The sequence below is a fragment of the Phytophthora cinnamomi genome (assembly GCF_018691715.1).
Source record: "Phytophthora cinnamomi strain GKB4 chromosome Unknown Contig54, whole genome shotgun sequence".
In the NCBI taxonomy this organism is placed as follows: Eukaryota; Oomycota; class Peronosporomycetes; order Peronosporales; family Peronosporaceae; genus Phytophthora; species Phytophthora cinnamomi.
The window spans coordinates 496,297-517,756 of record NW_027150987.1 but is presented as its reverse complement, the minus strand read 5'-3'; the positions used below and the strand labels follow the sequence as shown (position 1 = coordinate 517,756).

The 21,460-nt window shown below is 55.9% G+C and overlaps 8 protein-coding genes across 9 annotated transcripts; 7 read left to right on the top strand and 1 right to left on the bottom strand.

Annotated features, from left to right (window-relative positions):
• Positions 1-5,286: 5,286 nt before the first annotated feature.
• Positions 5,287-6,747, top strand: IUM83_13467 (SKP1-like protein 21; the record flags this gene model as incomplete). The annotated part of the gene is made up of 3 exons (XM_067938141.1): positions 5,287-5,497; positions 5,572-5,671; positions 5,739-6,747. The coding sequence occupies 3 exons, from the start codon at positions 5,287-5,289 to the stop codon at positions 6,745-6,747; spliced, it is 1,320 nt and encodes a 439-aa protein (XP_067788274.1).
• A 243-nt stretch (positions 6,748-6,990) lies between these two features.
• IUM83_13466 (putative acetyl-coenzyme A transporter) lies at positions 6,991-8,598 on the bottom strand (the record flags this gene model as incomplete). The annotated part of the gene is made up of 1 exon (XM_067938140.1): positions 6,991-8,598. One exon carries the CDS (start codon positions 8,596-8,598, stop codon positions 6,991-6,993), a length of 1,608 nt encoding a protein of 535 aa, XP_067788273.1.
• Positions 8,599-8,797: 199 nt separating this feature from the next.
• IUM83_13465 (early endosome antigen 1-like) lies at positions 8,798-9,982 on the top strand (the record flags this gene model as incomplete). The annotated part of the gene is made up of 4 exons (XM_067938139.1): positions 8,798-8,980; positions 9,060-9,140; positions 9,217-9,300; positions 9,380-9,982. The coding sequence occupies 4 exons, from the start codon at positions 8,798-8,800 to the stop codon at positions 9,980-9,982; spliced, it is 951 nt and encodes a 316-aa protein (XP_067788222.1).
• Positions 9,983-10,032: 50 nt separating this feature from the next.
• Positions 10,033-10,818, top strand: IUM83_13464 (early endosome antigen 1-like; the record flags this gene model as incomplete). 2 transcript variants are annotated; one of them, XM_067938138.1, is made up of 2 exons in its annotated part: positions 10,033-10,569; positions 10,656-10,703. In XM_067938138.1, the coding sequence occupies 2 exons, from the start codon at positions 10,033-10,035 to the stop codon at positions 10,701-10,703; spliced, it is 585 nt and encodes a 194-aa protein (XP_067788272.1). The 2 variants fall into 2 exon arrangements, with proteins under 2 accessions (XP_067788272.1, XP_067788271.1); XM_067938137.1 differs by having other exon boundaries at positions 10,033-10,818.
• Positions 10,819-11,143: 325 nt separating this feature from the next.
• On the top strand, positions 11,144-12,883 carry IUM83_13463 (Myosin-like protein; the record flags this gene model as incomplete). Its single annotated transcript, XM_067938136.1, has 2 exons — positions 11,144-11,890; positions 12,413-12,883. The coding sequence occupies 2 exons, from the start codon at positions 11,144-11,146 to the stop codon at positions 12,881-12,883; spliced, it is 1,218 nt and encodes a 405-aa protein (XP_067788270.1).
• Positions 12,884-13,192: 309 nt separating this feature from the next.
• On the top strand, positions 13,193-14,571 carry IUM83_13462 (Protein phosphatase; the record flags this gene model as incomplete). Its single annotated transcript, XM_067938135.1, has 2 exons — positions 13,193-13,926; positions 13,998-14,571. The coding sequence occupies 2 exons, from the start codon at positions 13,193-13,195 to the stop codon at positions 14,569-14,571; spliced, it is 1,308 nt and encodes a 435-aa protein (XP_067788269.1).
• A 674-nt stretch (positions 14,572-15,245) lies between these two features.
• On the top strand, positions 15,246-16,379 carry IUM83_13461 (putative protein phosphatase; the record flags this gene model as incomplete). Its single annotated transcript, XM_067938134.1, has 1 exon — positions 15,246-16,379. One exon carries the CDS (start codon positions 15,246-15,248, stop codon positions 16,377-16,379), a length of 1,134 nt encoding a protein of 377 aa, XP_067788268.1.
• Positions 16,380-19,568: 3,189 nt separating this feature from the next.
• IUM83_13460 (Mitochondrial transcription termination factor, mTERF) lies at positions 19,569-20,252 on the top strand (the record flags this gene model as incomplete). Its single annotated transcript, XM_067938133.1, has 4 exons — positions 19,569-19,799; positions 19,872-19,907; positions 19,996-20,138; positions 20,216-20,252. The coding sequence occupies 4 exons, from the start codon at positions 19,569-19,571 to the stop codon at positions 20,250-20,252; spliced, it is 447 nt and encodes a 148-aa protein (XP_067788267.1).
• Positions 20,253-21,460: the final 1,208 nt, after the last annotated feature.

Below are 21,460 nucleotides of genomic sequence, written 5' to 3'. Positions count from 1 at the left end.
CGGCGTTGCTGACCAAAGCTGCAACCACGACAAGCAGGACAACCGCTCTCGGGTGTTGATAGCGTTGCACGGAGGCTGGCATGCTGGTGCGTGCAGATCGAAGACGGAGAAGCTGAACTCTGCTGCGAACGGTAAAAAGCGGAATGACGCGAAAACAGACCGGCAAAACGTGCCACGGGCTCAAGGGAATTGCTCCGACAGAAGATAGTCTAGCTTAACATCAAACACTATTCTCTATAGTGTTGCGCAGTATTGAGCATCACTGGTCGGCTCTGACGTGGCTTTCGGTTCAGCCTCGGGTGCCTTTCGCCGCAAGACGAAAGCTTTTCCATTCGCTGCAGGCGCTACTGCCGTCAGGGTTTGTGGCCACGAAGCTGGCAAGGACAGGCAGCCGATGTCAAACACCGGCGAGGAAATGCTGCGACGGCAGAGTGCACGTCAACCAAAACAACCTGGTGAAGCAAACCCATACCTGCGACGATTCAAAACCAGCTGTAAGTAGGAATGATCACTTCGACTTGCTCAGCTAAATCGTGGCCCAAGCGTTTGGGCGAGCTCTTGCGTTTGCTTCGGGTGCTGTAAGACGAGAAGCCATGTATGGCCACAAAATCCACGCGCACTGTTCTGCCGACACTGGAGGAAATGAGCGCAAGTAATTGTGACCCCTTCGTGATCAGAAGTCAGAGTCGGCCGAGAAACGGCTATCAGCATTGGTGGTCATTTGACCGCAGCCGGCGGGTATGTGACCCGCTTCATCGCTGTTGAATCTGTGGACGCATCAAACACTTGCCTAAAAGGATGTGGACCAGCGGTTCCTGCCAGGAGGAACTTCCTGGACCAGGGATGCATCGAGAACCGGCCCCACCGTCGTCATCACTGACCAAGTCCTTGCATCAAAGATCACCTTCAAGATGAACGCCAACGCCTGTCTTTAGGCGGCAGCGTTGTACAAGGCTCATCTAGCGAGTTCTTGGCTGTCCCGCGTTGCAGTCTACAGTACGCAAGTTCCGCAAGCAGGCTCAGATGGTTAACGCGCAAACTGCACCCCGGCACTAGACTTCGAACGGAGGCCCCGAACACCGCACCCAGCACCTAATGCTATCATTTCCACTGCCGGGTTCTCGGAATTCGACCGCACAGCGGAAGGCAACCGCCACCTGGCCACAGAAGCCGAGGAATTTCGCGCGAACTCCCTTGCAAGTACTGTTGCTCAGCGGCGGTTCACAGCTTTTACATGCAGCATTCTCCTCCAGCAGCCTGCGTCGCGCGTGGCCAGTTGGAGCCAAACGTTCGTGCCCCTGAACAGCTTTCGTTGCGCGACCAGCACGTGCTGCGCATATGCTGGCTCTGATTGATTGCCGCCTCTCTTTCAAAGCTGTTTCGCTCCATATGAGTCAGGCTGCTGCTGGGGGAGTGGAGAGTGCAAAGGCGTTCATGTTCGGCTGCGGCGACGGCAGCAGCGAGCGGTTGCGGTTCATCGAGCGTGCCCCAACTGCTTCTACAGCAGCACTGCAGCCATGGATTAACCTGGCGTGATGTTCCTGGCATTAATCTTCGCCCACATTGATCAAAGAGAGACCGTCGTGCCCATCCGCAACAATGAGCAAGGTACAGAGCTCCGTCGAGCGATTACGTGGAAGTTCGCAAGCCCCATTTCAGGCACGGGATAGCCCCGGTCTACGTCTGGGTGAGTCCCACCGCTGTCTGCGGTGTTGACAGCTCGGCGTTGCAGAAGCTGCGGCTCGAGCTCACGACGAAGCTTGCGGGACCTGTCTTGGTGGAGAACGGTCCACCCCGAGGTCCAGCTGGTTTGCGAGCAGCTTTCGACATCGGTTAGCCCGGTTCAGCTGGACACCCCGTTGCGGCTGCCACGCTACTGCTCCTGCAATCTCGTATCAGACCATGGGCTCTCGTCATGGGGCTCCCTCTGTTCGGCCTGTCGTCTTATCCCGCCCGTGAACTTGCTGTCCGCAGTGTCCGCAGCGCTGAAAATGGCGTTCGTGGTAGGTAGGGCGCACTCTTCATCTAGCCGACTCGGAGCGATTCCTTCAAACCAAAAAACATCCGACGTCGAACATGATGACCATCACGCGTTCCTCGCTCGTCCTTTTGCTTTTCATCTCGGTCGTGTCCTCGAATTTGTCGGCCGCCTCCAGCTACCTGCGCACCACCCCGCGCAACCTTCAATCGGTCAAGCAGTCGGTCGAGCAAACGGCCGGGCAATCGAGCACGGTGAGCGGCGACTACTACAAGCAAATGCTCGACGCTGTGAACGCTGAACGCGCCAAGGCCGGTCTTTCAGCTCTGTGCACCAACAGCAAACTGCAGGCGGCGGCTAAGCGCCACACGGACGATATGGCCAAGAACAATTACATGGCCCATGACGGCGCAGATGGCTCGACGATGTCACAGCGAGTCACCGACGCTGGTTACGCTTGGACTGCCGTGGCGGAGAACGTCGCTGCCGGCCAGGAGGACGTGAAGTCCGTGATGGAGTCCTGGATGAACTCACCGGGCCACCGGGCCAACATCCTTGGCGCCGACTACACCATGATGGGCACGTCTTACGCGTACAGCGAGAGCAGCACGTACAAGCATTACTGGACCCAGGACTTTGGCGCCGGTGATACCGAGACGTGCGAGGGTGACAGCTCGCAAACGGCGAACCAAACTAATCAGTCTGCTCAATCCGACCAAACCGACCAGACCCAGCAGCAAGACCAAGTCGCTGGCGAGACTTCGGTCAAAAGTGACTACACCCCATCGACGACGGCGCCCGCCACCAAGGCTCCTACAGCCACTTCTCCCCCGGCAACGACGACACCGCCCGCCACGCCTTCTCCAGTTGCGACTGAGCCTGCTACCAAAGCCCCAGCGCAGACTCCTGGCTGCAAGGCCAAGAAGTAAGCGGATGCTATGTTCGTCAGTGTCCAAAGGTGAGACTTTTAGTGCTGCGTCCACCGTCCGTACCGTACCAGACCCGTGTGAACCAAAACGAAGCTAGGCAACAGCTATCGAGAGAAGTTAGTGCTCCTGTAAAGATCAATGGCAGTAAGTAAGTAGCGTGTGTGCAATAGACTTTTTATATCTCGAAACATCAAAAACAAATCGCTTCTCCTCGATCGATGGCCTCTTCAACTCGGTGTCGTAGCATTTGACATGCAAGCACATCGAAAACGTTTAGAGATACCAGGTCAAATAGCCGAATCCGGAGGTTGACTCATTCCGCACCTTCATGCATTCGTTCGGCACGGTTGCTGATAGCTTCCTGTGCTAGCATTCGTAAGGAAGAGCCACACAAGGAAGGCGTTCGACACTCAGACCCGTACGACGCTACGCAGGATTCCTCACGTGCCGAATCAGTCGCTGCGAAGCAGTATAGGTGCAATGTCGGCCGCGTGGTCCAGCTGCTTTAACAGCAGCTTTTCGCCCTTGTCCTCTTCCACAAAACGCGGTGTGGTCGCTGTCGGCTGGTGCTTTCAGTGCGATGCAGGACGCGTATTCGTGGGCGCTGCAGCAAACAACCGTTGAAGCCGAAGCTGTTGCCTGCTCGCACCGGCTCAGAGAGCACTCTTCGCACTGCCCCAGAGGCATATGCCTTCGACCTTGTCCTTCTAGCACATTGACGCAGTGTCTCCTTGTCTTCGGCAGTACCTCGATCATTTTTCATTTCACCGTCTCGGATCAACATCAACAACACCTTCCAATCCACAGCAACTAGTCATAGTCGCAATGACCGCTTCAATCCGCTCGCCGATCGGTCTCATACTCGTGGTCGCCGGTATCTTTGCCAGCACCACGGAGGCCGCCGGCAACCTGCGCCACATCTCGCGTAGCTTGCAGACGTACACGCAAACCGACGGCTACCAGACGAAAATGCTGGAGCTCGTCAACGAGCAGCGCGCGGCCAACGGCCTGTCGTCGCTCTGCATGAACAGCAAGCTTGCGGCCTCCGCGCTGCGCCACTCCAAAGACATGGCGGCGAAGGACTACATGGCTCACGACGGATCGGACGGCTCCACCATGGAGGAGCGGATCACCGAGGCCGGGTTCATCTGGACCGCCGTGGGTGAGAACGTCGCCGCCGGCCAGGAGACCGTCTCGGACGTCATGACGGCCTGGATGAACTCGCCTGAGCACAAGGCCAACATCCTGGGTGACTACAAGATGTTCGGTACGGCCTACGCATACAGCGCCGGCACGACGTACCAGCACTACTGGACGCAGGACTTTGGCACGGGCGACGACGAGTCCTGCGAGAGCAGCAGCAGCGGCAGCAACGCTACCAGCACGACCAGTTCGGCCTCCACCGATCAGACGCAGCAGCAAGACGCAACGCAGAAGGACAACGTGGCCGGCGAGGCTTCGACCGAATCGACGACGACCTCGCCTATCATCCAGGAAACCTCGACGCCGGCCACGACTGCACCTGCCAGCACGACGGCGGCCCCCATTGCCACCACAGCGACTCCTGTAGCCACCACAGCGACTCCTGTAGCCACCACGGCGACCCCGAGGAGCGGGTGTAAGGCCCGGCGAGTGTAAGCAAAGTGCGTAGATAAAGTGAGTGTGAGTGAGTGAGTGGGTATTGTCCGTAGAGAGTGAAAAAAAACTCAATGGGATTTGTGCAACAAGCACATTAGACTGCGACTTCAACATGGATACTTTTTCGTCGCGCACCGGTACGTACTGATGGGCGCGACCTTTCGCGCGAACTGAACTCTTTTTACCAGCTCCAACTTGAAATGGGAATTTCCAAGCCCCTTTTTGTTCCTCCTTCATGGGGACAAGAGCCGACACTGCAGAGCACGGAGGCGATCTCGTGCGCAGGTCACTGTACTGTACCGCCGCCGCGCAAGTGAATCCATTTGAGCAAATCGGATTTTCGGCGGACGGGCTCACCTATCCCGCGCACGTTTCCAGCCAATGGGCGCGGCGGCATCTGCTTCGTCGGAACATTTTTTGTGCACTTGGTCCGCGAACTGTATCGACTGACTTGGCCTCACTATGGCGTCTCCAAATGCTCAAAATTTGTGCACTTTTCGTCGAAAAAGTGAGCGAGGGGAGACACAGTAAGAAAGCGCAGACGCCACACACAACGGCGCCCAGCGCGGACGACGACTGCGCGGCCCGGCCCCTCCTCGCGCCCAGAACGATCCCACCGCGCGCCCCAAGGCGGCACTGCACGCAGAAGACACAGAGCTACCTCGTGGTGCCGGAAACAGCGGCGGACGCGCGCCGGTTGTCGAGATACGGCGCTTTCTGCAACGCCCCAAGGTCGTTCCCATGAGGGTGAACGTCGGCGACGAGAAGCGCAGCAAGCGGAAGCTCCCGGCCGCTGCAGCTGCGGCGGACGAGGGAGACGCGAAGCCTCAGGACGCCAAGCCAGCGACAGCGCGCCACTCGAAGCTGCAGCTCAAGTGTATGGACGGCTCCGTGTTCGACGTGACCTACGAGCAGGCGATGATGTCATCGACGCTCTGGGTGCTCATGCAAGGTGAGGAGGCCGGCAGAGCTCGGCGCTAGGTGAGGCACAGGGGGCTGATGTGTGGTGCAATGCTGTGGCGGCAGATGTGAGCGGGAAGAAGCCCAAGAACGGCATCAAGCAGCACATCATCCCGATGGAGGGCGTTCCGACGGACAGTGTGCAGCGCGCGCTGGACTATTGCAGGTATGTTAGGGGTTTTGTGGTTGCTTCGAGGGTGGGGAGAGGTGACTGATGGTGCTGGTTGGTGCAGTTGTCTGTACATGCAGCAGGTGGACCGTCTGGAGACGGCGATGCTGGACTGGGAGGATGAATTCGTCGGTCTGGAGTCGAAGGAGCTATGCGACTTGGCCAAGGTGGCGTCGAACTTGGACATTCAACCACTGGTGGATCTGACATGTCGGTCCATCGCGCAGATCATGTCGGCGACGTCGGAGGCGGACGAGTTGAGGAAGAAATTTGGACTCGAAGACCCGCACGACGTCGAGTGCAGTTGCGAGCTGCGCAGTGACATGGCCGGATTTGATTTCGACATGTTTAATTCGATGGATCACGACCTCTCCACGGAAGAGTATGAACTGGTGGAGTTCGACCAGCCGAGCGTTGACGAGTTAGTTAGTTTCATCAACGGCAGCGGCAGCAACCCGAACGTGACGCCGGGTCAGCTCCAGCAGCAGCAAGCCGCGGCAGCATCTAAAAAGAACTGCCACCTCCACGGGGAGAACTCGTCCGATCCGGGCGATTCCAACAACGGCAGCACTACCTCCAGTAAGAAGAAACGCAAAAAACGCAAAAAGAAAAAATCGCCGCCGCCTTCGCGCGAAGCTATCGACCAAGCGGATGCGAAATCAATGACTGCGGTTGAAGAAAACACAACAGGATCAGATAAGCACACTCAAGACTCCAGCAGCAGTGACGAGGAAAAGGAAGAACCCGATCGCGAAGAGAAAAAAGTGCCGAGCTCCAAAAGCACAAAAAACGCCAAAAACAGCAAGCCACAGACTCTGGAAGAAAAGGTTCGGTTAGCCCGCCAAAACCCGAGTGCAGTGTTCAAGGAGTCGCAGTTCGAGGACGACGATGACGAAGATATGGCAAAGGTGATCAAGATGTTCGAGCTTAACCTCGAGTCTGCGTATCGTGAGTGCGACAACAAGAAGAAGCCCCGTCTAGACTTTGCACCACGCGAAGTGTTCCGGTCCTCCCTTGTGCGCTCATCGCAATTCGACTACGTACAGCGTCGTCTGTCGGCCACGATGACGTAGTGAACACATCACCAAAGCAACACAACCAACAATCGGGTCGTTCTCTGGACACGCCTTACATCTTCAGGAGCAATCGTCGAAGGAAGGACCAGAGACGCCTCGTCGATAATGTTTTATTCGTGGCCACCGCTCTTAACTATGCCGACCGCTTCCATTATAATATGACAAACATCTTCACAAACAACTTCGAGCACACACGCGTATGGTTCAAGTGCAAGTCTATTGCTTTCGTATGTCAAGGACCTAGTCGGCGGTGGCATTCACACGCCACTTGTCGATCTTGAGGTTTTGCAGAAACTGGATGCGGCGGTAGAAGAAAAGGAGCCAGACGAACCCGATCACTAAGCAGATGACAGTCTCCACGTAGAAGCCGTCGCGCACAATGAGGCACTCACCTCCAGCGTCAGCGCAAGCCTCACGCTCCTCGGCGTTCGAGCACGTACGGGAACCAATCGCCAGCACTTCGTCGTGGAAGTAGCCGCCCAGGCACTCGCGCGTGGTGAGATGGTCCACGACTGCAAGACTGAGCGAGTTTGGCCATTTGGATCCCAAGTTCGTGACCGTGTTGAGGAAAGTCATGTACGTGCCACCGATGGACGGGTCACTGATACGCGCGTAGAAGGCCATCTGCGGGACGTACATCATGTTGGCAGCAACTTCATGGAGCGCACCAATCGCCAGAATCACACCGTAGAACAGATAGTGGGAGCTCTCGTCCTGCGCCATGGCCATGGGCGTAATGTACACGAGCCCAGCGTACAGTAGTCCCACCGCAAGTCGAACAGGGTATCCCCAGAGGAAGAGGTTGAGCGGCTGCGACGGCTTAATCCACCGACCAATCAAGACCGGAATGACGATGCCGAGCGGGATGAGGATCGGCGTCAGCAGTGCCAGCTTTTCCTTCTTCATGCCGTACTCCACAAGCTTCAGCGAGGCGACACTTTCCGCAGCGGCAAAGCCAATCTTGCTCGTGAGCAGCACCACAGAGAGGGACACGACGCTGGGCAGACGCAGCACCGAGTACATCTGCGAGTAGGTCTGAGCGATGGTGAGCCGCTCGCTGCCTTCATCCTCCGGCTTCTCGTGCTTAAAGAGCCACACGCCCAGAGTGGTGAAGAACATGACCCATCCCCAAAAGCTCATGAAGCCCGGCAGCGAGACCATGCCGTCGTCCTGCGGCTCGCTGCGCAGGTAGCTGTTGCTCGTGGCGGGGTCGTTGAGCGCCAGGAAGCCCACGTACGCCACGAAGAAGCCGACCGTCTGCCCCACCGTGTTGCACGTGGACGCGTGGCCCACGTTCTTCTCCGATAGCATCGTGATGGCCCAGCCGTCCACGGCGATGTCCTGCGTGGCCATCATGAAGTAGAGCACGAAGAAGAAGGCCGTGAGGTAGATGACGTGCGGCTTCTGGCCCTCACCCTCGCCCAGCATGTCGTCCATGAACCAGCTGCCCACCACCATGAGCGCGGCGCACGTGAACTGCACGGGGATGAGCCACGACTTGCGGCGCCCGAAGCGCTCGCTGTAGAGCGAGTCCACGAACGGCGCCCAGAGCAGCTTGAGGCTGAAGGGCCAGGACACGAGGCTGAAGGTGGCCTGGTCTCCGTATCCCACCTTCTCCTGCAGGATGAACGGGATACTGCTGGACAGGCCCATGGGGATGCCCTGCAGCGTGTACAGCAGCAGCAGAAGCAGGATGGACGGCCAGTCGTTCACTTCCTCCTCGTTCTCGGGCTGTACGCGTGCTACGGGGGCCGGGGAGAGTTCATCCGACGCAGAAGAAGATGCGCTTCCTGTGGTGGACGACGGTGCGTCGCTCGACGCGCCCTTGCGCTGCCGCAGAGACGCCATGTCAGAGGTGTCGCTTCGAGCTCCGGCGTTCAACTTGGCGAATGACGTGTTCCGTGTTGGAGGGTGCGTGTCTCCCGCGCTCCGATTGGTTAGAATGAAAAATTGTTTTAGCGAATCAGAGAGCTTAGTGAAAAAATGACTTGTCTGCTCCTTCCTGCACCAGTTCACATCAAGCTGTTCCTCCCCGCTCTCTGCAGCCATGGCCACGCTGTTCGGCAGCCTCCCGTCGGCGGCGATGCGCAACCACGGCCGCAGCACGGCGCTCGTAAGCGCGGCCGGCAACAGCAGCGGTGGCGGCGAGCGCGCGCTGCAGTGGGTCTTCGACGACGAGACCAACAACTGCATGCACTGCAACACGCCCTTCACGATCATCACGCGCAAGGTGAGAGGGGATGTAGGGCACCTCTAGCAGTGAAATAAAATGGGGGGTTATTTCACTAACGACTGGTGCGTGGCTGCAGCATCACTGCCGTCGATGCGGCAACGTCGTGTGCCACAACTGCTCGCCTCACAAGCGCCGCATCTCGTCCACGGACCCATTCGTACGCTGCACAGTGGGCGTGGAGGAAGTATGAGCAAGAGGAGGGGAACCCTGACTGTGTTTATATGTTGCTGTAGCCGATGCGCGTCTGCAACACGTGCTACGCGGCGGTGGACGAGCACTTCGCGTCGCTGGAGTGGTCGGGCCACTCGTCCGCTGAGGTACGCAATATCTTTTCATGACACATGGTGATTGATTTTGGCAGTTGTTATTAATCCATGCTGGTCGTGTCGAAATCAGATCCAGAGCAAGCCTGACCCGGTGATTGAAGGCCGTGTGCACATCGGACAGCTGTATGTGAAGGTGGTGGAGGCGATCGGATTGCCGTCGACGGACTCGATCACGAGCGACCCATTCGTGAGGGTGATGCTGACGGGCAAGTGGTCGCACGGCCAGGAGTGGGGCAACGACCTGAAGAACATCAAGTGCACGAAGAAGAAGTCGCGCACGCTCAACCCGCGCTGGCACGAAACCTTCGTCTTCAACGTGTGTGCCCCTGGAGCCGAGTTGGTCTTGGAGGTGTACAACTATGGTCAATTGAGTCAGCCGACTAAGCTCGGCGAGGCAACCATTCCGCTTTCCCAGATTATGGATCAGCGTCGCCACAACAAGTGGCTCGATCTATTGCTACCGGAGAAGCTCCACCGCGCGGGACTCAATAACGACGCTCGAGCGGGACGCATCCACGTTCTGCTACACTACAAGTTCTCACGGATGGCCGAGTTTTGCAGCTACTTTTCGTCGGAGCAAGGCTACGTCTACGAATGGCCGGAGTTTCAGGCAGCCCAGCTATACAGCAACTTCTGGGTGCTGCTGGACAACCTTGGCCGTACCTGGAGGTGATATGGCAAATTCTGCCAACGCTCAATTGGGAGCATCCGACACATTCGTTCATGTGCTTCGCGCTCTGCGTGTGGCTTTGCCTGTCGCTGCAGTGGCTGCCGGTGGTCATCCACCTCGCGCTCATCGCGTTCGTGCTGCGCAACTACTTCGAGTTGAACTTCCATTCGTTTGCTTCGGCAAACGACGCCAAGGATCACCCAGGTGGTCCGAACGTGAACCTGGACAACGACATGAGCAACGGCTCGTTCCGCCAGTACAACCTCCCATCCGGATTCAACCACCTCATGAACAAGATGACCCACGTGACGATTGACCAGGAAACTAAGCGAACACTGCAGTCGGTACAGAACAACATGGCTTGGTGGTCGAGCATCATCAACAACCTCGAGCTCATGTTCTCGTGGGAAGACACGTTCTACACCGCGCGCATCCTGCTCTACCTCATCGTGAGCTGTGTGCTGCACATCGTGATCCCCAACAAGTATCTGCTGCTGGCGTTCGTCGTCTACCTCTTCGTGCAGTGGACGGTGCCGTTCATGTGGTTCACGCACTTCATCTACGCCATCCGCCAGTCCATCCGCTCGCTGGTGCATCAACACCGTCTCCGTAGCTCCATGGCGCAGGCAGATTTGAATGCGCGACTGCCTGGCGTCGGTCTGGGCGGAGGTCTCAGCTTGAACGACCAGCCGAGAGGCATGCGTCGCACGGTCTCCAACGCTAGCGCCCGCGCTCACGCCCGTGTGTCCAAGAAGGAGGAGGCCTTCGGTGCCGCTGCGTCCGCCATCTCCGAGCGCTTCGTCGTCTCGGGCGAGCCCGCGCTCCGCAAGCGGCAATGACAAAGACGCCATAATATATAACTGTTCGTGCCACGATAGAAAGCATGCATCGATGCGTCTTGAAGGCTCACGTTACGCTGTCGCTATACCCGACAGACATGGATACATTCGGTGTAGGTCGCTGTTGCACACAGTGAAGTTGCCCATCGTCCGATTGTGGCGGTACCAAAAGGCTGGTACCTGCGTCACTGACAGTGTAACGCATAGCAAAACGTTCAGCCTAGGGGGCCCGAGCACCTTGGTCATCTGCGGCCGTCGTGTCTATCGCCTTCGCTCGCCCGAGATCACCGCTGTTGCTGCTCGTTGAGTGGGTCGTCGGGTCGGGATGCTGCTGCAACGCCTCGTGGTGATGCTCTACTCGCTGTGGGCGCTGCTGCAACGTGTCAAGCACAAGAAGTGGCTCCTGCTCGTGCTCGCCAGCTTCTACATGGGCCTGCGCTCCACGCAGAAGAACCCGGTGGTGGGGAAGCCGCGCGACGTGTTCATCAACCAAATGATCACGGTGACCAAGGACGACGGCATTCACATGGCGCCCACGCCCGTGCTGGCGCCCTGGACCAACGCCAGCTTCGAGTGCGTGGGCTGGAAGCGCATCCAGACGTGCCGCGAGCCCAAGCCGGAGGACAAGGAGGAGGAGACGACGCCCGAGCCGGAGAAGGACTTCCTGGGCTGCTCCGAGGAGATCGGCACGCAGATGGCGGGCTACTGCATCGTGCGCAATCGCACGTCGGGAGACCTGTACAAGCTCATGGTCAGCTCATGCGACTCACTTCCGAATGGGTACTACACGTGCGATATGGCCCGCGATTTCTCGGAGTTTGGATACCATTCGGTGAAGTACGAGCACACGCCGGTGGCTCCGTCGCTGGCGCTGCCGTATGTGGCGACGAGCAAGCGTCAGCCGACGAATGGAGTGCTGATGATCATTTACGACCGTGTGCTGCCGTCGGCCTACGCTACGATTAGGATGCTGCGCATGCAGGGCTGCGAACTGCCGGTAGAGCTATGGTATCGACCAGATGAAATGTCCATTGACAACCCGATCATCCACAAACTGCTGTCGGACTACAATGTGCGGATGCGCCCTATCTTCGACCGTCGCGCGATGGGATTCCACGTCAAGCCGTACGCAGTGTACTACAGCAACTTTGACAACGTGCTTCTGCTGGATGCTGACAACCTGCCGGCGAAAGATCCGACATATCTGTTCGAAGAACCGGAGTTCCTACGCACCGGAGCAATCTTCTGGCCCGACTACTGGCAGCCGTCCAACTCGCTTTTCCAGCTATCGAACACGAGTCTGCTGTGGCAACTTACAGGTGTGAATTACGTGGATATGTTCGAGCAGGAGAGTGGTCAAGTGTTGATCGACCGACTGCGCAGCAAACGTGCGCTGGACAAGCTCATGTACTACTCGACGCACCAGCCCCGGTTACTGGAGCAATTGCACCTCATCTGGGGAGATAAGGATCTCTTTCGACTTGCCTGGCTGAATAGCAGCCAGCCGTTCCACTTCATCAAGTACCCACCCGCAGTTGGCGGACTCGATCTGCAGAAGGAGAAGGGTGTCTTTTGTGGCCTGGCGATGATCCAGCACGACGTTCAGGGCAACCTCGTCTTCTTCCACCGCAACTCCATCAAGCTGGACGGCAAGCCGGACCAGCCGCGAATTATGGGCCACATCCAGGAGTATTCGCTGGAGGGCAACCCGCGCGACTACCGCATCTTCCAGGCCGTGAATGCGCACAAGGAGTGCTGCTACTACATCGGCACGGACTCGCTGCCCGACGGACGGCCTGCTACGCAAGTCACGCCGATCGACTCGACCATCTACGCGTCTATCGAGGACCTGGCTATCCAGTTCTCCGTCGAAGCAAGACAACTGCTGATCGACGATGCACTGGCCAACGATCTCGGCTTCCGATCCATGCGCGTGCAGTACATCGTGGCGCTGTTCCTGTTGGCCTACGTGTTGGCCATCATCACGTTCGTGTGGTGCAAAGGCCGCCCGGCACGGGAACGATTGCCCAGCCGGTGGAAGCCCGTAGACTCCAAGGAGAGCTAGCAACCAGTGAGTGAGAGAAAGAAAGATAGGTTCCAGCTTAGAGTAATTGAGCGCAGCAATATAAGCACAGTGCAACATCATGGACATCATGGTAGACGCATGTTGACCCGGCACAGGCGCCAAGCAGCAGGCTCGCAAAGACATGCGCCCCCTAAAAGTGGGTGATGTGGCGCACACTACCACGATTTAGAGGTTTCCCACCCCTTACAAGGTATTCCGGAGGTTGAAGTTTGACCATTTACGCCCCATCCCCCCAGAGAAAACCCGGCGTTTAACGCCAGGCAGTCGAGTCTCCTCCCGGTGGTGGTCATGCAGTCCGTGATGCGAGCGCGAGGCCGCGCCCTGGCCGCCGCGCGGCAGCCCCGGCCGTCGCGCTCGTCTCCCGCGGCCCTGGCGGCCTCGCGGTCGTGGCTGCAGCCCGCCGGCGCGCCGCGTGCGGCCCTCTGGACGTCGTCTCCGTTCTCGCACTCGAGTCCGGAGTTCCCGGCGTCCGAGATCGAGCGCAGCGAGGGCCGCGGCTCGCTGTGGATGGGTCTGGCACTGGCAGCGGCGGCCATGGCGTTTGTATCGAGGGAGGCGGCGGCGGACGCGAAGGAGCCGCCCACGGAGGACCCGAAGGAGATCGCCAAGCACATCCAGGAGCACAAGGAGGAGGTGAAGGCCGCGGCCAAGAAGAACGAGAGCAAGAAGCGCACGCTGCGCAAGAGGAAGACCAGCGTGCGGGACGGCAAGATGGTGGTGAGCACGGCGGCGGTGCGCGGCGACCGCGCGTACATGGAAGACACGTCGTATGTCTCTGCCTGCAAGCGGTTCGCGGCGGTGTACGACGGCCACGGAGGCGCCGCCGTCTCGCAGCACCTGCGCAACCAGCTCTTCTCTATGATCGTGCCGGAGCTGGCGCAGCTGGACCAGGAGGTTCTGGCGGAGAACAAGGGCGAGAAGAACGTGATGGCCAAGTCCAGTCGACGCCAGAAGGTCGCCACTATGTTGCAGCAGGCGGTGCACAAGCTGGACCAGGAGGTGATCGGCAAGAACGAGTGGAAGTTCCAAGGCTCGACGGCGGTGGGGTGCTGCTCTTTGATGACGTGCTGTACTCGCTCAATGTGGGAGACAGTCGAGCGGTGCTGTGTCGGTCAGGAGACGCAGTGGAGCTCACGCGGGATCACAAGCCCAACGACCCTCAGGAACGTGCCAGGATCGAGTCGCTAGGTGGCCGCGTGCAGTGGTACGGCTACGTGGACGCCCAAGGAGAGCCGATCGAGCCCTACGGCGCGTACAGAGTAAATGGCAACTTGGCGGTGGCGCGAGCTATCGGAGACCGCGACTCCCGGCCGTTCGTCATCGGCGACGCCGAGATTCGCCAGTACGACCTCGAGTACGACAAGGACGAGTTCATTGTGATCGCGTCGGACGGGCTCTGGGACGTGTTCACCAGCAGTGAGGTGGTGGAGTTCGTGCAGGACGTCATGAGCGGCGAGCTGGGCGGGCGAGAGGCCTGGAGCAGCGGCGGCCACAGCGACACCCGCGTGCCTATTTTCGAGTGGTCGCAGCAGTACACGAGCGACCGATCCATGATCAAGGCCGCGCGGCGGCGACGGAAGGTGCAGATCGCCAACTACCTCGTGCAGGAGGCGCTCTTCCGGGGCACCTCGGACAACGTGTCCGTTGTGGTGGTCTGGCTGCGCTAGCACCCCGTCATTCTCAGATTAGGATTCCCTCACATGATGTGTCGAAGCTCCGGGTTACGGGCAGCTCGGCACTTTTATTCGTAGCGTGACGTAAGCTATCTTGATTTTGTATTCTGATTGAAAAAAATGAACATCTTTTTTCTTATCTTGCGCTCGGTATGCGAAACTTTCGCATAGAAAGTTGCCATTCGCACGCAGCAAAAGGCAACTTGACCCTGTTGAAGTGCTTTGCATGGTGGATTTTGCGCCGAGAAACGTGGTGTGTGACACACCACTTTCCAAGTGTCCTGCCGCTCGGTGAGTGCAACACGCGTGCGCATGTATACCAGACGCAGCGGCGTGCCTCGGCCGAATCCAGTAGCTCTCTTGCGAGCGTCTTCGGGCGGAATAAGGCGCTGCAGTATCCCAGTACGGCACTGCGATCGAGCGGAACGTTCGTCTGGTCGAGGCGATTACACTTGCTCCGAGTATGCACAACGTCAAAGTGACCATCACTCATATGCCTGCGGATTTTCGGCCAATCGCGCGGCCGCAGAGTGCGAATTTTCTCGCGACAAAAAAGACTGTGCGTCGGACATAGTCCCAGGTCAAGCAAGTGCAAGTATTCGGCCGAGCTCATGCTCATTGCCAAATTGACCGACTAGTGCACAAGCCGCACTTCCAAACACAATCTAATGAGCAGCCCAACGGCGTCCTCTACTGCCAGCTCGATGGACGATAGCCCGCTCTTCCAGACGCAGAGCGACTTCGACGACGAGCTGCAGCTCCAGTTCGCACCCGCAGACACCACGCCCGTGTACATCGCCGGCGAGCTTTCGTCCCCCGTGACGCAGTACCGTGACGCTCCGTTCCAGTTCGCCACCTCACCCATGGACCGACTGGAGGAGCTGGACAACTTCAGCCTCTTCACAGCTACGAGCACGTGCCAGCCGGCGATGCAGTTGGCCACGCCCGGTTCCAAGCAGAAGCAGGTCATGGCGTCCCCGTTGTCGCCGTCGGCGGCGGTGGAGGAGGTGCCACTCAAAGAAGGATGGGACTCGTTCTTCGGCTCGGCGTTCCCGAGCTTCCCGTCCTTTGCAGCCCCCGAGAAAATCATGACAACGGTGCAAAACGCACTGAAACCTTTCGAGTGCTGCGTGCGCGTCGAGAACTGCTGGACTCTACGTGTGTCGTGGCTTTGTGTGGCCGAGGAGATCGCATTCTCCATCTCGCTCTCGAAACTACAGGGACAGGATGGAGACAAGTACGAGGTGGCATTCCGCCGTGAGTTCGGAGATGAGATGGTGTTCCATCAGCTGGTTGAGTGCGTCCGCGCTCGCTGTAGTGATGTAGACGCCGAGCCGCTGTTTTTCGCCGAGTCGACGTTGGAGCCGTGGCTGGATGCTGCACAAGAACTGAAGGGCCGACGCTACGCCATTCGCGACACGGAGGCAGCACAGCTTATCAAGGAGATGAACGCTCAGCTGGACGCAGACACACTCTACGAGGTGGCCAAGATGGTCAAGAACCACTGCCGGCATCACGGCAATCGCCGTCTTTTCCTCGAGACTGACCGGTCTGGGTTCGTCCAGGCCCTCAAGTCGATGCTTGCGGACTCGGATGTTCTTGCGCGCTTTGCAGCGTTCATTTTGCTGCAGTATGCCAAGGAGTCGTGCGACGAGGGTGTCGAGTTGTTTTCATCTGCCTTTGAGCGCAACTCGGTCGAGCTGTTGCTATCCGAGCTGGAGCACCGCGAGAGTGACAGCGCTTGCGCTCAGTTTACAATCCCCATGCTCGCGGAGATTCAGCGGAGTCGGATATTCGCGTAAGAAGCGATACGCAACTCCCGCTCAACACAAACCATGATGTTTGGTGTTGATGGAATAAACGCGGAAGATTACCAACGATTCGTGCCTCCACCCACTCTCAGCGCGCATTTGCACTGCGAATTTTGCCCCAGCTAACTTATTTCATAGTAGATTACAATAACAAGAACCTTCGTTCACACATTTTCATTTTTCTGTTAGTAGTACGTTGTTTTATTTTACCTTCATTCACACTGACCTGACCGACACGTGCGCCCGTCAACAGACCATCACTACCTGGTCAATTTGCTTCTGGTGATTGCTCAACAGCCATGCGAGTGTTATGAAGTCGAGCGAGGAATAAATATCGAGCCGCCCCCCCCCCCACTTAGCGGAACCTAAGAACGTAAAAATAATACCTCGCGAGCGACATCGTGGATGACAGCAGTCAAATCGATGCTCTTGCCGGGCCCCTCTGCTGAGTCCTTGCCGCCGACGAGTGGGCACTTTTCCCAGCGAGCGAGAGCTTGGGCGAAAGCCCTTTCTGATACCTGGCTCGCGCTGCAGATTACGCACTTTGGAGGCAAATATTCAATCGAGCGGATGCTTTCGCTTGAAGAGTACACTCGAACTACGTCATTTTGGCGAGTCCTACTGGTGATCGTCGCTACCCCACTCCCAACCATCATCATTGTGTTGTGTCAGGAAAGTATTCCTCTCCAGAATCCATCCAAAGGGTGGAGCGTCAACTACGGTTTTTGAGTTCGTATGGGCGTACTTGCAATCGGGGAGTCGTATGCCACACTAGTTCAAACTGGATGTCTTATTGACGGAGTTTCGCTCTCATCGAAGAAGACGATTATCTTCTGCATTTGTGTGGCAAGCGGTAATACAGCAGCAGCCATGCTTGTTGCGAAGTACTGGGTGTTCCCTATTCCGTTCGCGAGCTTCACTCTCTCCCCGGTTTTGTTGGTCCTATTCGTGGGTACATTTCGTGTGCTGGCAGGGGGTGAGAGGTGTTGACAAATACTTTCTCAGCGCATGCAGCTGTGTCGGTGGGGCAAGTACTTGTTCGTACAAGCGCTCATGGTTTTTATTTATCCAGCATACCAGGTTTTGTTTGAAATGGCGAGCCAAACCAATTTTGAGATGCTGGTGCTCTTGCTCCTTCGTGTTCTCAAGCTCATTTTGAAAAACATTATTACCTTCGCCATTTTGGAAAAAGCAGACATGATTCCAGAGCAAATGATATTTACTGTGGATTTCTTCGACGCATTCTACTTGGCGATGTGCATGAAAAATATATCGTCGATATATACTGTGATAGCAATTATGGTTGCTGATCTTGTTGAGGCGTGTGTCGAAATGCAAGAACTGAACCAACGAATCTACAGTATCCATAAACGACTTGACTTGATGCTTGGAACGAAAATGGAAAGCCGAGATTTTCTTGCAGGCGTTCAGCTGTTGTGTTCCCGCATCGAGAACCTACCAACCCAAGCGTACAAAGGTTTTCAAGTACGGTCGTGCGTTTCTCACAAGATATCATCTGAAGGGAAAACCTTTCTCAAAAATATGGATAACCATTGGCAAAATGGATCGATAGCACACTCAAACTGCCCCGCAGTATTATCATTGAATCCGCACGAATCTTGTCGATTTCAGATCGGGTAACGCGATTAACACATGGGATATCACGAGTGCTGAGTTTTCAGGCGAAGGTGGGGGTTGCACCTGGTCACTTCGAGCCCACGATCGTGCCAAACAACAGTGGCCATAAATGTGAAGGAATTGGCGAATCGACAGACAACAATCTCAGTACTCTTCGCGAGTCCCTTGAAGTCTTATTCACGAGTGAGTGTATTGTTCTGACGGAGTACTTGGAAAGCATTGTACCCATGCTCTACTCGTGCTTTGTGCTCGTCATGGTGCACCTTCCAAGTGCTCGATACAACGCTGAAATGTTCGGAGTCTCCACAGAGAATGTCGACAGCATTGTTCAGAACGCGTTCATCTACGCAATGTTGCAATTGACATCCTTTGTCATGCTCGTACTTGTGATGTGGCGAAAGTGCGGTATTCACTCGCTATATCAGTTGGCTTTTGTCATGGAGACCCACGCGACGTTTGTGCAACCGAAGCTTGTTCTCTGGGTGTTAACAACTCTAACTTACCGCATAACACACTTTGGTACGTCATTCAATTCTTTTAGATATTGCAATCATGGTCTGATTGTTGTACATGTAAATAATGTCTGATTTGTGCTCACACGCCGGTACATTTGTTTGGTGACAATCAGGAGTCGATTTCTCGTTCAAGTTTGCTTGGGTTGTTTCATGATACCGTGCACGTACTACCCGAAGTCGTGCAGAGTCAGGATTTTTCATATCTTTTACTTCTCACTAAATCAGCGTTGAACATTGTCATTCGTTCAGGCAAGGTAGAGTTAGTATCATATACACGCAAATTGTTTGATGACTCAACAACATCACAAAAAGTATCACGCTGGAACGAAAGTTACAACAAAAATAGTTCACCCCAACCGAGGTCCCTGAGCCAAAGCAACCTAGATGTCGGCAATTAGCTCAGTGTCACCACCGGGCCCCTCTGTCGACAACTCCTGTGCCAGTGGCTAAACGATATCACAGGCGGGTCAGAGCAGCGGCGAAAGCCCTTTCCGATGGGTGGAGGAAGAAGTACACTCCAACTACGTCATTATCGCGGATCCTCCTGGTGATCATCGGTGCACCATCATAGTTGTGTTGTGCCAAGAGAGCATTCCTCTACAGAACCCCTCTGAAAGCTGGACTATTAACTACGGATTTTGGATTCGCATGGCTAGGAGTTCTGAACAATGCTGTCGACATTCTCTGTGGAGACTCCGCGTTGTATCGAGCACAAAGCACGAGTAGAGCATGCGTACAATGCTTCCAAGTACTCCGTCAGAACAATATACGAACTAATCTGTTCGTTCGGTGGTATGTAGGTGTCGATTTCTCGTTTAAGCTTGCTTGGGTTGGCTCGTGCGTGATACTTGTACCGTGCATACTTCTGACTTTGAGAGTTCTCGCAGTCATGCCCACTGTACCGTTCATGCAAATCAAAACAGTTCGATCACCGAAACCTTGACTCCAATTTCTAGCCAATATTAACGATTCACACTGTAGCACGACATTCACCACCATGCTGTGATTGTGGAGGAGTCCTCGGCCGCTGCTGCCGGCGGTGGCGAGGGGCTTCGCAGTGGCCCCAGCGAAGGTTGTACGGAATCTGAAGCAAGAGCGGAAAGAACTGTCGGAGTATTACGCTATCATCAGGAAGAAGTACCAGACGCAGGCGCTAGTTCCGTATTCTGTAGAATCGGTGGAGCGCACGACTCGCTTCCTGATGGACCGAGGGATCAGCGAAGTCGAGGCCATTCGTTCCATTTCTCTCTTTGTCCCGGTGGGTTTGAATAAATCTTTGTCGATGCTGACGGGGAGGGCTGCTATACTAAATTGGTGTTCTGCTGCGCAGATGTCCGGCTTGTCGGCAGAGACCCTGGAGCGGAAAGTGAGGCCTTTCACGCACTGCTATATTTCTATGCGTGGAGTTAACTGAGAAATGTTGTTGATCTTGTCGTTGTTGCTACTAATGGCAGATAGCTTGGTTCGGTTCGTGGGGTCTCAGCCACGACAAAATCAACAGGCTGATCCTGCGGAGACCGTCCGTGCTGGGAAACACGGTCGAAAAGTATAAAAGTGTGGTGGAGTGGCTCGTGAACAGGGTGTACCTGAGGAAAAAGTAGGTGCTACTCTTCAGTTAGTGTCGCTATTTTTCTTTGACATGTGCTGTGAATGTGTTTTTGCTATCTGCCCAAGCTTCCCTACGTGTTCCTTGTCGGCCCTCAAGTATTGACCTTGAACATAAAAAACAACTTGGACCCAACAGTTGCCTTTTTTGGAGAAGTTGGCTTCGACAGGGACCAGATCGCGCGTATATTGACGTCGATGCCCACATCTGTTGTCTCAGCTGCGAGCGGCTGCGAGCGGCTGCGAGCAAAAATGGACTACATTGCGGAGTTGGGTATCCCCCGTGAGGCACGGTGGATACCAGCTCACGGCGTGAGCGCATTCCACAACTCATCGCAAATGTGCCTGGAGGCCTATCACTGAAGACCACCAGAATCCAAGAAACAATTAGCTTTCTGGACGAGATGTTTGGTGAGGGATCAGGGGTCCCAGCTCTGATGCGAACCCCCGCATGCTGATGCACAATATCGAGGGGATGCGCGAATCGTTCGACTACCTGGTTTCAACGGTGGGGTTCACACCGGAGCGACTGGCCAGGTGCTATAGACTTATCGCTCGGAATCTTGACCGATTCATCCAACCGCGCTTCGAGTTTCTACAAGCGAGGGGCGTGGATATAGTTGCCAGAACGGTTTGGATTGTGGAATCTGACCGTGCGTTCATTAAGAGGTACCCCGAGTATGAAGAGTATCTAGTTGAGAACAAGGCCGTCAAAGTAAGAGAGCAACATTCTAGTCCACCGTAGGTACCGAAGCGATGCGATCACTACCAGCTCATTCCTAGTGCATGTTTGTCGCTCAAGTTTGATGAAATAGATACGTCGATAGATCTGATTTTCAATGGATCTCTTGTGTCGAAGTCTGGGGTTACTGCTAGCAGCTTGTTTGCCTATTTCATACTTCTGCAGTACCAGTTAGCTTTCTATAGTAAAACTTTTTGCAAACTATGATGCGACAATTTTTCCTGCAAAATTTCGGTTTATCGTTGTCAACTTGCAGAGATCATATTGACGTTCTTCAGACAGTAACTGAGTTGCATGATCTTCATTATCGAACACAGGGCGATCGAGACCGTATCGGAAAAACATCAAGCGCCAGAGGAAACGATGGCAAAAATCTGCTCTCAGCTGTAAGATTAACGTTACTACGTAGCAATTCGGAACCGGCGGCACGGGTTCGAGTGCGTTCAACTGAAATTCATTCATTACCGCGTGAAGGGCTAATGATCCTAGTGAGACTCGAAAACGAACCCCAGATCCGGAGACCCTCAATTCCTTCCTTGGGCGTAAGCAGAGTTTGGTAGACGTACTAACAC